Raw genomic sequence first — 16412 nt, 5'->3', positions numbered from 1 at the left:
AGGACAAAGAACCACCTTCCTCTCAGTGGTTCTAGCTGTTTGTGCGGAGTTCACTTCCTACAGTGAAATTACTTTAATTCAGAATGATTGTCTCAAATTTACATGAGGAGCAAAACTCAAATGCCCTTTAATTCTTGTATTATCCAGAGTGAGGAAGTAAACTGAGAGCTGAAGTGCAGCTGTCCTCTCCCCTGTTCCAGCACGTGGCCACAGCCTGGTTCTCCCTGGAGCAGAAGCAATGCAAGGATCACAAACTGAGATCCACCTGCTTCGTGCAAAGGCTCTGACCCATAACTCAAACTCTGCTGTACCCCTGTGCATCCACTGTGTTCTGTGTTTACAGGGGATGAATGTAAAAAAAAATAAACCCAAACCAAAAGAAGACACCAACAGCCCACAACCAACCGAACAGCATGCACAGGAAAATGGGACTTCTGAGAACAGAGCTGCTGAGCTCAGAAGGCTAAAAGCTATAAATTACCAAATTTAGAGTTACTCTTTCACACTCTGATGTCATGTTCCATCTCAGTCATTCCCCCTGTACTGACTGAGAGCTATGTGCTTTCCTTTCCTACAGAATGGTTTTCCTCACTAGTAGGCTACAGCCTGTGTTCTATAAATTTTGATTCTTTAAATGAGAAAATCTACACTCTAAACTTGGGCTATAGACTGTAACAAGTTCAGCCATAAATTCTGAATTATAGATCAGGAAGAGTACTACTTTTAGCACAAAATTCAACTTAAAATTTTTCAGTGAGGAAATAATCAGTAATTCATAAAATGGTTAGCAACATGTATGGCACACATTGTAATCGTCTCTGAGTACCCACCAGTGGGTTTTGCTGTCAGCTACAAGCACTTTATATGTCACCTTGGCCTTCAGGTTCACATGCTAAATATGAATTTAGTAAAACATTTATTAAGTCATCCAACAAACATCTGGTTAATTTACTCTATGCTGCAACTATATTATAAATCAGGGCACCGTAAATACTTAAATCAGATGATCACATACTTAAATAAATGAACATATAATAATCTATTCCAAGAATTATAACCATGTCTTTGAAAGGCAGTAGTGTCATGAACAAACAGTTAACAGAAACTCAGCCCTGAAGACACACAGCCTAAAAAAGTGTTCTGTAGCACCTGGAAATTTACTCCATTAATAACAAACAAAGACAAAGTAGAAATTAGGGGTAAGAGGCGTGGGCTGGTTCACCTTGATATATGTGTCTGTGTGTGTGTATATATATATATATTTACTCTAAAATATTTCCCTAAGTTAAACTAAACAAGCTCATTTGAATTAGATTTTTTTCCAGCTCTTAGCACAAACCTTGTTTTTTTCATCTCATGCTGGGCCAGTTATGGTGCTTTGAATGCAGTGTTTTGCAATCAAGAAAGTGACTCTTCAGGAGCATCCATCACTTCCTTGAGTAGAATTATCCATTACAAAGAATTCTAGGAATCTCTTCCACTAAATCCATATTTTTTTCAGATAGGGAACACACAAGAACATACATAAAAATCTCTTGTATTCTATAATTGCAGGTGAGGAGGTTTCATTTCTTTCCTGAAAAACGTGTATTTCATATAATTTCATAAGCACAGTATTTTGCTTTGTCTTTGCTATTCCCAATTCACATTACCATGTCCAATCCCAGCTTGGTTAGGTAGATGGCACTTTTTTGACATGTTTCATCTTCACAGACTGGTAATAAATGTTCACTTTGTCCATCCCCATCTGTCAAAGAGAAAAAAGCCTGTCAGCTTTGTATCTGCAAAATCAGAGACCCTGTTTACATGAAATAATCAGCTGTGAATAATTTACCCCTTTTTTAAATGTGAAAATGTTACATGAGATAACTAGACCCACTCAAAATGTTTAACCTAATAATATAATTTGGATCTTTTGTTTGAAGATTGCCTTTGCTAATATATTTTCATCCTGACCCGTAATATTCAGTTTGAAATTTTACTGACATACTGAGAAGAGTAAGTCCTTAGTAATTTAATCAGTCCCTGTGTTCAGTTAGGAAAAAAATTACCTTTAGTAGCAATCCACCATTAAAAGTTCACCATAAAAACTTATTTAATTTTCTGAACTAGTTTTAAACCCTTGCGCTGTCAGCAAGATTTTAAGAAAAGTCATGAGTTCACTTGTAATGTCTTAATCTGTACTTAACACAAGAAACAACACTGGAGAGTTGATTAACATAATAGCTAATAAATCCCAGGCTTACAGAATTAGGTAAATTTGAGTAAATTACAGGTTTTCAAAAACGTTCTTTAAGCACCTTCAATCCATGAATTTCCAAAACCTTTAGTAGAATAATGACCTTTTAATATTTTAACAAGTAATGACTATTTGCATCTGCAGTTCTGACACACAGAGCATAGAGTGGGGAAAAAAGTAGTAATTTCCTGTCCATTATCTACTCCAGGAGAAATATGTGTTGCCATTGTGACCTTGCAGCCCTGCTTTCCTCCCAGGGGCCAGGCCAGCACTGGCAGCCCTGTCTGGGCACAGAGGGAGTGGAACACGAGTGCCAGGGAGCAGCAGCAAGAGCTGCTGCATTGAGAACCTGCGCTGCAGATCCCCAGCAGAACCAAACCCAGCTTGCCACAGACACAGTACCCTCAACTCAGATTTCAGGGAATCAAATTCTCCAGGCTATGGAATCAAAGCTCACAGTGTAATAAAAACGTTCACCTTTTCAACTTGCCCCTTAGCCCACGCAGTTCTGAGGAGCTGGGTATTTCATTTGAGATAACCACAGTGCTCACTGTGAACACTGAAATACAGAGAGGTCCTCATCTGGCATGTTAATTACTTGAATTGTTTCTGCCCTGGATTCTATATTACACCTATCAAATACTGCAGGTTACAGCCACAAACATCCTCTCAGCCTGGCTCCCTGACAGCTGCTCGGTTATCCCACAATAAATGACATTTTTACCAGTCTGATGTTTCAGAAATGCAGCTTATGAATGTGCCACAAAATAGATTTCTGTATGAACCACCAAGGCACAGAGAGCACCAAGGTGTCTCAGGCACACCTATTGCTTGGGTTTGCAGAAATCCAACCAACTTATTTAGGCAAGTGGATTTTGTAAAACTGCTTGATGAAATCTCCTGAGCTAAGATGCAAAAACCAGATCATTTCTCTGTCACTGAACCCCTTATTTTCCAGTCCAGTACTGACCACAGCCCAGAAGTCCTGTCATACTTTACCAGCACCACAAGAAAGGCTTTCTCAGCCTGCCAGCCTATACTTCTGTGAAGCTGAACCTCTTTTTGGGGGTTTGTACATCTACATCTGTGCAGTTGCATTTTCTGGGTCCCTCCCTTATTTCATCAGGAAGCTTGGAGATGGAAAGGAGGGTTATAAGGGGAGGAGGAGTGATGAAAATATCAGCCTTCCCCAAATATCTCCAAGTGATAAAGCCAAACTTTTAGTGGCTTCCTACATCCCATCTGCCTCATGAATTACTTTACCTCACCACCAAACCCCTCCCAAATCCTCATGGCAGCTCTCTTCTGCAGGATAGAGAATTTAGGATGTGAAATAGCCTAGGTGATAGAAATCCAGTAAGTTCACATCTGAAGAGATGTGAAAGGGAATTCCCACTGAACTGAGAAATCAACACGGCAACTATTGAATCTGACCATGTGAAATCAGCACCAACTTCTGAAGGTGTTTGTTTTCCTTCTGCATCATTCAGCAACAATTAAAATATATCTTGAATCTTTGCTTGCATCAACAGATTAAAATACTGTTGGACTACAGTTTTTTTCTAACTTAAATGGAAAAAAAATGTTCAATTTGCAAAATATAAACCATGGGAATATTGAAGGATTTGCTAAAATTGAATTAAGTTGCAGAGATATAAAGTTTTCTGACTATAAAATGTAAATTAAGCTCTAACATTTTAGTCACATTTCTACAAAAGTTTCAGTCTGAAGTGATTTTAGAAGATTTTCAATAACACACAAGGACAAAGAACCACCTTCCTCTGATTTAGAAAGGGACAAGAACGAGGATGTTCTCATTTTAAATTATGCTATGGAACAGGGTAGAATATAAAATGTTTGATTCTACTTATACTGCAAACATTCATCTTGTTATGCCAATAACTCAGTTTGATAGTGTGGGTAGTTAATGTTCAGAGTAGGGCAGGACATTGATGAAAATACCCTCAGAGCTTTGAGGACAGGAAGGACAGAACTGGCACATAATTGACACGAAGCCATCACCTTACACATGAAGATGTTGTAGATAAATTACAAGCTCAAGACTTGATTAAAATATTCAGTATGATCAAAGAATGAATAAATGAAAATATGTATCAAACACCACACCTTTGTCCCTGCAAACTGAAAATACTATGATACATATTTCATATTGGCAGGCCAGAGTTTCCTCAATTCCTTTGACCAGAAGATAAATGTCCATTTACATAATTTCTCTTACAGGATCGTGCTTCCAGCTGCAATTTATCTTTAATTCTGTGTAACATATATTTAAGAATCCGGTAGTTAAAAAAAAAAGTTTAAGAGAAAAATCTGTTGAAAACTTACAGCACAGTTTTGAAAAAAAGATTCACTTTAAAAGTAAGTTTTGTCAAAAAATATCCTGAAAACAAGATGAGAGGCCATTCTTAAGCTGCCATATCTCAAATTATTTTTGTATCCACCTCACGAAAGTTTCTCAGATAGAGATATCCATCCTATGGAGACTGGACTGGTTTGCTTACATTTTGTTTGGTTTTTATTTTCCTCTTTTTCTTCTTCTACACACTGTGCTTGTCTGAATCTAAAGATCATGAAGATGAGATATAAAAACATTAATTCAGCACTTAGAGCAGACAGAACAAATGTTAAACTTAAACAGCTTCAAGTACAGCTCCAGCATTGAGCATGTAGCTGGAAAGAGGACATCAATGAAACAAGAATATCGTCCGAGTCCACAATTGGTCAAATATTGTATTACAGAAAAATAGCAATCAAAAGAAGAAAAGCCCAATATTCTTCATCTCTATCATAGTATTACATCTTATTTCTTTTACAGTTCTTATTTCTACAGCATATCTTACAATGCACAGATCCATCTTTTATAACCAGAAATAAAATGTTTCCTGCATTTCTGAAGCTTTTTCAAAGACACTGTGAAACCAACAAATCGATATAGCAGCTATTCCAGTTTTGAAAGAAGTATTTCCTTCTTCATCTTTACATGATTCTACCTTAGAAGCACCTGCTGGAATGCAAACTACTGACCTTGAAGAGCACACAAAAAACACCCCCAGCAGCTGCTAACTTAAGAGCTTTAACTCACTAACAACAAATTCACCTTGGACCCAAGAAACACTTCCTACCTTCATGCCTGGTTTCAATCTCAATGTAAATAAACATCCTTCAGTTTTAATCTCTGATCTTGAAGTTAAATTTCTCCACAAAGGAAGACAGAAATTCAAAGGAGTATCATTAGCAAAACTGATCAGTGTAATTAGGTATTCACAGGTGACAAAACATGCATTGGTGACAACAGCTGGATGAACCCATCACACCTACGCTGGTTTCAAGTAATTGTGAAAAATACCTTGCATAACATGTCTTTAATAATCTCCTTCAGCCTAGGTATACCTAGGAAACCTGTGTCTGGAGACCCTCTGTAATCTTCACTCAGTTCCTGGGTCTCCTACTCTTTCTGTCACTTTCATTTAAAAATGAAATCTCATTCCAAACTGCTGGAAGTCTTATTTGTCATTCTGCAGCATTTGTAGCAGTAGGTGTGCCCAAAACTCCAGACTCCAAATGTCCTGTGCAAGTCCCAGTCAGCTTGGAGCACCTTTGACACAGAAGCAGAAACTCAACTGTTAATGAGCAAGTTCTCAACACACGATTCTGGCTTGACTGTGATACAGCAAAACTCCGTGGTTAATAAAGATCAAATTTTGTAGGCAGTGGAAAGGGCTAGAAAAAGAACAGTACCACATACTCATCACCTGCAAACGTGTAGTTATATCTAAATATGTAAAGACAAAATTAGAAATCTTATTCCATCTAGGAATCATGTGAGAATCATTACCTACAACTGTATTTCAAACAAAAGCCATGGACACAGAGCCTTCTTTCTGACACCCTGCCCATGTTTGCCAAGTGCTAGCAGCCCAGTCTATCCCAAAGCCACTGTGCAGGTCCCTGGGAGCACACCTTGCACAGAGAGGCTATGTGAGAGACATTGCTGAGCTTTGACATTAATTGTGAATGTTCACACTTGCAAAAAACACAGCTCAAGTGTTTTCTATCTGTTCTAAAAGTAAATTTGAATGGGAGAGAGCAGAAAAAAACTTGCCAATCAGCTTGACCACAACACAATGTTATTAGAATTGTGAGATGCTCCAAAAGCAATACTGAGGTACTGCAGCCTGAGAAAACGTTTTAAACTGAATTCACAAATAGCAAATGGTCAAAGCAGTCCCACACAAGAAACTTCTTCCCAAACCCAGAGGTATCAGAGGTTCTTGTAAAACTAACACACTTGTAATTTACTTAGCATGAGTAAACCTAGGTAAAAGATAATCCCGAAGTTCAAATTCCTTTACAAACATAGAAAAAAGATGTCACAAAAGTGTTCATTTGCAACCGGGATCAAGGATGACTGGATCCATGCTTGTGCAACGTACTTTCCAACATGGGCTTTGAAAAGAAAATGGCACCTGAAGAAATGACAAGTTCTGTGATCACTCACTCCAAAACTGTTTCATAATACAGCATGATAAAGTTATAGCTATGAAGAGCAAGACAGCTTTTGGTGGGTGTATGATCTAAACCTTTTTAATTTAAATGCTCTGTACTTCTGCTGCAGTGTAATCTTACTTCTGCTCCTTTAAAAACAAAAATTAAATCAACTTTTTGGGGTTATTCTGAGATCACAGACTGATCACTGTAACTTATTACAGTTCTGTTAAATAGAAAAGAAATCGTTTTCTAGCAAGTTGGGGGTCAGACTTCATGATCTGTAGAGATCCTTTCTAATCCTACCATCAGGTGAAATGGAAATATGTTAACTATAAGCTAAGAAAGTCAACTTTCATAATTCTGAACATAAAAACAAGAACCTTCATATACCACAAAGTTCTCATTCATACATCTCTTCCTCTTGTCTTTGCCCAGTTCTCAGTATCCTTTCTCATGAGTCCTCAATTTACAGTTCTAAAGAATAGTAAGAGGATAAAGAAGAAAAAAGCCTTTTTAGGGTTGTACTATAGCAATATCCTTCTGGGGCAAGAAGCCTTCAATAAGTACAACTGAGTTTGATATTCAAATAAAATAAAGGTTTGTTTGAAAGCTGATTATCTTAAATTTATCTTCTCAAGTAATTAAATCATTAAAATTCTTTTGTCACTCTCTGCCTTTAGGTGCTCAGTGAGATGGTCATGACAGACAGTTATAATAAATTACTAAGATAATTACACATTATTAAAACAATCAATGTCATCTGCCTTTAGCAAATGTGAATCATAACTTCAAAAAACCAATGCAAAGAGCTTTTACAGATGATTCAAAATTCTGTGGACATTAAAGAAATCCTCATAACCCACTCCTTCCCACTAAATCAATTCTGATTTTAAGTCCTGCCAAGGAATCCATATTCACAGCTCTACTGCATAGAAGCACTTAAACAAAGTGTGCCAGCAAACTGCACAGTGAGACTTCCAGGCTGCACCGTAGCCGACAGTGCAGCCTTCTGCCTCCAATGGAAATTCCAAGACTAACTGCCATCCAAGCAGGGAAAAGAAGCTGCATCAAATACAATGTGAACCACCCCCACACCAAAAAAAATCATTACAACTCCTGTTGCAGTTTCTGCTGAAAGCTGCTTGTTTCACCTGTTTCATATTAAAACAAACTCCCAAGCCTGGCTGTACATTTGATGCTCTGTGATATTCCACATGTTCAAAGCTCCCATGGCAACAAACCTCTGGGTACTGCCAAAGGAAGGGATAACAGAAACCAAGGCAAGCCTTTGGTGTAACTGCCTTGGGTCAGCTCAGCCTGGGTCCAGAGCTCTTCTTGTATCAACCATGAGCAGTGCCAAAGATAAATTCAATCCTGTGATGAAGTTGTTCAACAAGGAACAGATAAACAAGTGACACATCCAGCACTCCACCAATTTTATTGTTGGAAAGAAAGCAATGTTCTTATTAATTTACAAGCCCCTTTGACAAAAATTAATATGAAGCAACAGCACTTCTTTCCCAGGAGATACTAGAATTTGTCAGCACATCTGAAAGACCTTGGCAAAATATGGGAACCTGATTTTCCCTCCTCAGAAATTGACACTGGAACCACATTTAAAACACTGAGGTATCACTGAAGAGCATTGCTGATTACAAATTAACAAAGACTCAGCTCCTAAATACACTTACACAGACTCAAAACACATGCATCAATTAAGTGGGTATATCTCTGTGTGATGCTTTTTCAGAAGTGCATCTGTACTAAAATAATCTCTTCCAGATCTAAATTATCTTGGAAGGCTTCATTTCCATTAACTTCCATACCTTTTCCACCCAAACTGATCACAGTGAACCCAGCTTTCCTCATATGCAGGGCATTTCATGAATAGAAGTATTGCCACCCTACACCTTAAGGTTCTTAGAGAATCCTTTCAATGACTACAGGAGCACTAAATATTTTCACAACATAGTGCTCAAAGGAGAAAGGATTTCTTAAGGGGTTATTTACCAAAATGTACCATTAAAATTTCCCTTTGATACATTGCCATTGAGGACGCAACATTCTGAGGGAAAAAAGAAATTCAGATGTTAGAATGAAGTTGACAGACAAAATGAAAAGGTACAAAATCAAAATGCAACTAGAGGCAGAAGAGCAGTGCATTTAAAGCATATTCAGCTACAGGATAATTAAGATCTACTTAAAAATAAAAAAAATAAGAATCTTTATACAAAATGCATTTGGCACAGTGGAATGAAAGGTTGAAAACCCCCCAAAGGTTAGACACTATGTTATCCTGTTTAAACATAATTAACTGGCTATAATGAGCTATCATTTCCTACAAGGAAAGTGATAATTACTACCACATGTCATACAAGTAGTTAACACACATGAAATAGTTCAATTACTTCGTAGGGGGGAATACAGAGAAGATTCTCTTAGGATTATTAGTTGGACAACTGAATTTTAAATACAAGAAAAAATTGAGTTAAGGTCTCTAAAATATTTTGATGGAACTTTAACAAACCCAACCCATATTTGTTCAAAAACCAAGTGTGCATAGCAGGGGTGAATACAAACTTCTTAAATTAGACAAAAGAAAGGGCAGGAGCTAAGAAATCAAATGGTGACTAAAAAATAAAGGACTGAGTTGGTTAAATGCTACCTAGAGAAATGAAGAGTTGTGCTGTATTTACTTAGGAGGACACCATGATCAAGTTTGATTTCAAAAAGCTATTTTTACTCTCCTTTAAATACAGGCCAAAACAAAGTTTCTTGCCTTAACTAAGCAAAATCAATGACTGATTAATCAAACTTTCACAGTCTCAGTTACCAAAGGATGATCTATCAATCTCTGCTATCCAAGTGAACTAATCACAGTAAATAGCAATTATGACACCAGTTTCCTATAGAAATGAATTAATGGATTGAATAATCAACACAATATCCTGTGCTAATCATTTCTGACTCACTACTTCCAAAATGTATGTTATTAATCTTTAAATTAACGAGAAAATAGCAGGTTTTTGTGTCCAAAATATGGTTCACATTCATATAACGCTAAATAACTTGGTAATTTTTCAGAGTGTTCCATTGAAATTCCTCAATTTCTTTAAAAATACAACATTTTCCTAGTAATTTAAATGACAATTAATAAAACTCTCTGTATACTAGCAAGTATTTATCAGGATTCTAGACAACATCTATGATTTCCTCTAAAGACAGTACAAGCAGATCTTATAGAACTCCTCTGCCGGCTCACAGATAACAACAGCGCAGGATTAATCATTTTTGCTATAGCAACCACTGCACTGCAATTACCATAGTGACATGAGAAGAATAGAAAAAGTAATAATGAAGAGCTCTTACTTGTTTGGAGCAATGTGGCAGCTAAGTAAGTGCAGAATTCTCTAGCGCCCAACTCTGCTCACCTTAATCAATTGAAATGGCATTTGTAATAGGTGTCAAAAAGCATTTCTGATTTATTTTTAAAAGGGCAATACAAATTTGTCAATTGTTCCCTGTCCTTTGGTCAGATTGATGTACAAATTGCTGCTATCATGTACCAGAGGGGAGTGCTACTTGTTACAGAGGTTCCAACTTAGCCATAAAGTGTAAGGTCTACTCCATTACCATAAATTTATTGATATATACACACATCCTTCTATGCAAATTTCCATTAAAACACACACACGCATATATAAAGATAAACATACTGGACTTCCAGATACATACAAACAACACATTTGCATTATCTTTTTAATGAAAAAAAAACCAACTTTATTTTTTCAGTACTTCAGGAACACTTGGTACTAAGATTATACCAATATCTGTGACAGTTTCTCATGAGTCACCTAATTGCTGGTTTTTCCAACTCCACTTATCCAAATAATTGATACTTGATAGCTGTTGTTCAACCTGCTTAGTTTTAAGTAAGGAAATCTTACCCCAAATTAGTTGCTTTTGGAAGTTCTCAGTCAGACTCTTACACAAAGCTCCCCCCTTTTTTCAAATAACTGGTAAATACTCATGGCTGGAAAGGGTACTTCAAGTGTAATTTTCAGAAGCAGGAAAGAATATTATAGAAAGTGACCTTTTCAAACAATGCTTCTTTTGCTAAGAGGCAGGTGTGATCAGTAAATCAGAATCCTGCACTGCAGGAGTGCAAGAGGGCACAAGCAGAGAGGTGGGTGTGAGAGGGAAGGCAGGAGCCCAAGTGGCACAGCCCCAAGCTCACGTCTGGAGCTGACACCCCTGCAGAGTCCAACAGGCACAAGGTTAATTCATGAGAAGTGGCAGAGAGAAAGCACAGAGATACAGAACCCTCTGAGACCTTTAGCAAATGGCAAAGCTGGCACATTAGCTGTGAGGTAAGAAAATGTCAAGGAAGGGGAAGAAAAACAGAGGCAGGCAACCCAGAAGTAAGAATGTCAGAGGCTTGTGCCTGTATTTTGAATATTTCTAGTGCCAGTGCCAAGAGGAGGATGCTGTGGCAGAGCAGAGTGTGAGTGCACAGCATATTCTGCATCACGCACAGCTTGGCAAAACCTGCCGAGGTAGAAGGCAGCACAGCCTTTTAACACATCTCATTTTCCATTTCATTGTGATTATTTTGATTTTGTGCAATCAATCATGCCCCATTACAGATAGCCAAATTATTCGAAACTGCAAACCATCATAGCCTAACTTCCTTTGACTTACAACATTCATTATTCTGTCATTTTTGAAATGGAAAACTGAAAACAGGAGAGGCTCAAGTCTGACAATCCATTTCTGGTAATGTAACTAGTAGGTCTGTAACTCCAGCTCAGTTGTATGCTCAAAGCCAGCACTTTGAAGCACCTAAACATAAACAGACGTAGCACAGTGGGTAAAGGCAGCTGCTGTGAGCAGCATACTCCTGATGGGACATTCTGCCCCTGTGTTGTTGGACTGGTGCAGAACAAATGAACTGGATGATAATCAGCAGTGCAGGGCATTAAACAAAGCTGCTACAACTCCAGCCCAGCAGCCCCTGGGCCACTGCCCTTCCTCCCAAGCTCAGCTGTACCAAACCACTGCTCTGCCATAGCACCGCACACTCCATTTAGCCACATGTTCAAAATTTCAGCTTTAACTTTGGAACAGTTCCACTTCTCTTTGCAAAGATATCCTAGGGTTTATTACAGTTCCATTAATTCTATAAATTTCTAAGATTATGATTTATCATTTGGGCTCATTAGCCACCTAATATAGAGATAAAATTATCCTACATTAAGATAGCTTTTCACGTTGCCATTGTTAAAAACTTATAAAAAAATTTCTATTTAGTACATATTAAGACACATTATTCAGAACATCAGCTTGGAAAATGATTACAAAAGACCCAGCACACTTAATTTTTTTTTAACTGCAAACACCATATTATTCTATTCATTCCTTCACGTATTATATAGATAAGTATTCAAACTTGAAGATAAATAGTAAAATATTTCATTAAAACTTTGTCAATGATTTTAGAAAATGGGGTAAACATTTCACAGCAGAGCCTGGGGCATGGTTCAGGCTCTAGTTGACTTCACTGCATGTGGATCTGATCTAAGGACTGCTGCCCATCCATCAGAGGTGGCTTGCATTCACACATCAGCCTCAAAATGCTTGTAAGTGGCAGCACAGAGCAAGTGAGTCACACTCTGGGTCTAAGAAGTTTAAAAATTGTAATTTCCTTTAAAATAAGCTTTTGAAGAAAATGTTGAGACATTTAAAGACAGGCTCAGTCTCACTGTAACAAGTGTGTTGTATAAATACTATAGATTATTTTTTTAAGTTATTTACAGTCAATTATGTCAGTAGAGTCAGGCCTGCAACACTTTGCCTCTGGCTGGAAAATTTTAGTGCATAGAAAAATAGTATTTTTTGCACTACAAAACCAACATGCCCTATTCTCTGTAACATGACAAAAACATTGATAAGCCACAATTGACTGGAAACGTTCATTCTAATAGAAAAATACAGGCTTTCATTAACCCTTGCAAAAATAGATTTACATATAAATTATATTTTTCTCCTGTCCAAAAGCCTTCCAGAATTTTCAATTACAACCATTAAGATTTTACCATGTTCCAGCAATTTTTATTCATGTAATTTATTTCATTTAGTCTTTATTAGTTCATACAAGTGAAGAATTTAGAAACATTTAATCAGATAATGTTTTCTGAACAAGATTAGAGAAAAAAAATTAAAATCATGACAAATAAAATAAGTGTCTGATAAAATTAAGTTTGGTGTTGTACCACACCTCAACACAACAAAAATTAGATACACATGAGGCAGAATGTATTTGGATAACCAAAGCTGAATTTGTTAATAATTATTCCCAGACATTTCGAGATTTACAAGTAAACACAAAATATTAAAGAGAAAAAGCAGAGAAGCATAAAAACCCCATTTAGAGCTAAACACCTTTATTTCTTGTCCTGTGTAAAGTAGCTAACCAGAACATGAGAAAGCAACACTCAGGCCAGTGTAAAAGAAGAAAACTCACCAAAATCTGCAAACACGGACTGTCCAACAACTTTGGCACTACTGGGTGCTTCCTTACTTTTTCCAACCTTAGAGAAGTTCCCATCCTAGCAAACAGGACAAAGATGATGGAAAGATTGAATTGCAGAGTAAGTGATAAAAACTGACTTTTGAACCAAAGAAAATACAGATCACTAATGAAGGGCTTTAGCAGATAAGAGAGAGACATCTCAGCTACAGAAAAAACTGCACTCTTCAAAAACTGGGACTGAATTTTTGCACTTCTAATTGTTCCTGGATTCTTGTGGAAATCCATCAATAGTAATATTCAGATACAATTTCCATATATTTTGCTGCGCTATGAGGAAGAGATTGGATTATTCCAGCAACATTATCTAAATGATAATTAAGTTATTATGAATACTACTGTGCATTTTTGCATATTAACATGTGATTTTATAGACATATGTAATATATAACAACACACCTGCATAAAAATTAAAAATAGGGTGCTGATTTGCCTTCTAATCAGGAAATAAATAGATTTTCTATTAAGTCTGGCTTAGAACTTGTTTTACTTATCCTTTATTAAAATCTAGGCCTACAGAAAACAGTCCATTATACCCTCAGAGAGATAAAAAGTGCTGGATTGTTGTTTATCACAGAACTGGATCACAGCTGGCCATAAAGCCATTTTAAGATATTGAGTTTTTGCAGCCATGGCAGATGAGCCAAGGTCCCCTTCCCCAGTCAATGCCATCAGCTCAGGCACAGTGTCTGCACACAAATGCCCAGCAAGGCACGGAGCCAAAGGCTTGGGATGGAGCAGAGTTATCCATATCCAACATGACTCATGTCATGTTTAGTTTGTAGACTTCAACACAACTCTGGACACAGTTAGTACTGTTTGTACTGCATGTCTGACTATATATCTTTACCTTGACATATAATTTATAATGATTCTGATGAGAAAAATTAAAATCAATGCATTTCCATGCAGTGAAATAGAAGAGGCCCTTAGCTGGCCCTAAAAGCGTATCTTGTATAGGCAAATATATAAAAAGCATTTTATATAGTGCATCAATGAAGGGAATTACATTTTTCTACTAAGAGCAGTTTAACAGCTTTTAATGGATCAGTTAAGGTATTTGCAGTTTCATACACATGTCCAAGCATTTTACATGTATGACCTATTTTTCTGAGTTAACTGATTCCAAAGAACAGAATTACTTCTTTCTAAAGATAAGCAAATCTACCAATACAAAATGTATAATGCAGGATTATATTTAGAATGCAAGTCCAAAATCTGTAAGAAAATTAAAAAGAACCCCACTAACAGGAGACAGGAAAAACACTTTGGGTACTTACAAACACTCAATAGCCAATGATTTTTGAAGTCTACCTAAAGCTGGAAATACAGGGCTCACGGCTCACTGCTTTCATTACTCTTGCCTGGTAGAAGATGGCCAGGTTATCTCAGACAAAACTCTGTTCTACAGTGACTCACTGTGATGTGATGAATTGATTTTCAAAAACTCATCCCTTAACTAATAAGAAACACATTAAGCACTTTCTATTATCATTAAAAAGTGAACTTACAGCTGTAGTCCTTTTGGATAAGAAGGTACAAAGCATGCCCCTGGCTAGGTTAGACAATACAAAAGCAGAATCTCAATAAATAAATAAATATTAATCCATTGATCTATTACTCCTCAACCTTGAATTTCAGTTATGATATTTAGTTAACACAGGACTTGGATTTCCTCAAATGTAACTTGCACATGTAAGTCAGAAGTGACATTTCAAACCTCTGTGCCAGAAAATCTTACCCAAGATCTGGAGTCATGTATCTAACAAAGCTTACTTAAAAAAAAAAATAAAAATCTTTCAGACAGCAAGAATAAAACCAAACTGATCAGTCTTTATCTATAAATCACCATAAACATCAGAAGATGACTCTTTGGGGTTTGTAACTTGTCTGTGTTTCAACAGAATGGTTATTTGTGTTTTCTCTCTTACCTTATTTACCCATGTCTCAAACTGAATGCTTTTGGAATTTGGTAATGTCGTAAGGAACAAATCTGTGAGGAAAATATAAGACAAATGAGATATTTAACAGTAGGCTACACACACAAATATTTGGTCACTTAGTAAAAAGATATAATTTTTACTATATTACCTATATTATAGAAGTTATAAATACATTATATTTCGGTGATATATTAAATAAGAAAGACTAAAAACACAGCCCTCCAAACTATTTTCATGTCTTGTAGCCTTCTGTATAAATAAATATCAATAAATAGCAACTAGTTGTTTATTTGGGATATGTTGAATTGAGCAACAGATACATTGTTGATAGAAGAAAAGTAGATGGGGAAATATTTCTGGCTTCCTATACACTAAAATTCTCTCAAACATCAAAACAGTGCAGAATAGAGCTTCAAAGGATTTATCTGGCAAGGCCTAAAGAGGAGCTTATTTACTGCCTTTTTGAAAAGTCCCCAAATTAGGAAAATGGGAAAAAAACTTCTATTAAAAAAAAAAAGTGGAGGTTGAGCAATAAAAAAATAAATTAAAAATTAAGTTCAGTGTTAAGAAATCTTAAAAAAAATTTAAGTAAATGACTCTTTTAGATTTAAGCACTTGTTTTCTTTTTCTTTGTCTTCTCCATCCCTGCAATTTCAACTGCCATTCTTTGAGCTTGAACACAATGGTTACTTTGCAAGAAAAAAAAAAAGAGAATATTAATGCTTTACCCTGAAGTGTTTTACTGAATAAGCAGGTAGATGGCTGTCCAGGGAATTTCAAATGGCACAATAAGGGATATTGTCTTCCAGGGAAAAAACCCCAGCAACAAACAACAACCACAAAACAAGAAACCTCCCCACACCTAACAAGCAAAACCCAAAAAAACCCCACATACACACAATAAATAACAAAGATTTCTCTTCCTCCACAGCTTAAAAGCTCTACCATTTAATTTTATTCCTCTGAACATCTGAAATGGCCATTTCCTTTACAGCACACACATGAAAAGCATGCTAGTGCTTCACTGGAATGAGTGACAGTGATACTTAAGGACTTCTTGAAGGTGAGACAAAATAAATGAAAATAATCTAAAGACAGCATAAATATAAGTTAGAAAACTTATATATGCTTT

At 36.5% G+C, this 16412-nt stretch overlaps 1 protein-coding gene across 2 annotated transcripts in view; it reads right to left on the bottom strand.

The window, feature by feature from the left end:
• ITFG1 (integrin alpha FG-GAP repeat containing 1) overlaps positions 1-16412 on the bottom strand; it is a 71673-nt gene that overhangs the window by 33705 nt on the left and 21556 nt on the right. For both annotated transcript variants that reach the window (XM_014255550.2, XM_088062346.1), the window contains exons 7-9: positions 15269-15330; positions 13272-13356; positions 1653-1747 (exon numbers count right to left, since the gene is read on the bottom strand). In XM_014255550.2, the coding sequence (XP_014111025.2) occupies positions 1653-1747; positions 13272-13356; positions 15269-15330 (242 nt within the window). The remainder of the gene's footprint in view (positions 1-1652; positions 1748-13271; positions 13357-15268; positions 15331-16412) is intronic.

This window comes from Pseudopodoces humilis, chromosome 14 (genome assembly GCF_049639895.1).
Source record: "Pseudopodoces humilis isolate 2021_Gansu_Grassland_sample_001 chromosome 14, ASM4963989v1, whole genome shotgun sequence".
In the NCBI taxonomy this organism is placed as follows: Eukaryota; Metazoa; Chordata; class Aves; order Passeriformes; family Paridae; genus Pseudopodoces; species Pseudopodoces humilis.
This window is presented reverse-complemented; position numbering and strand designations above follow the sequence as displayed.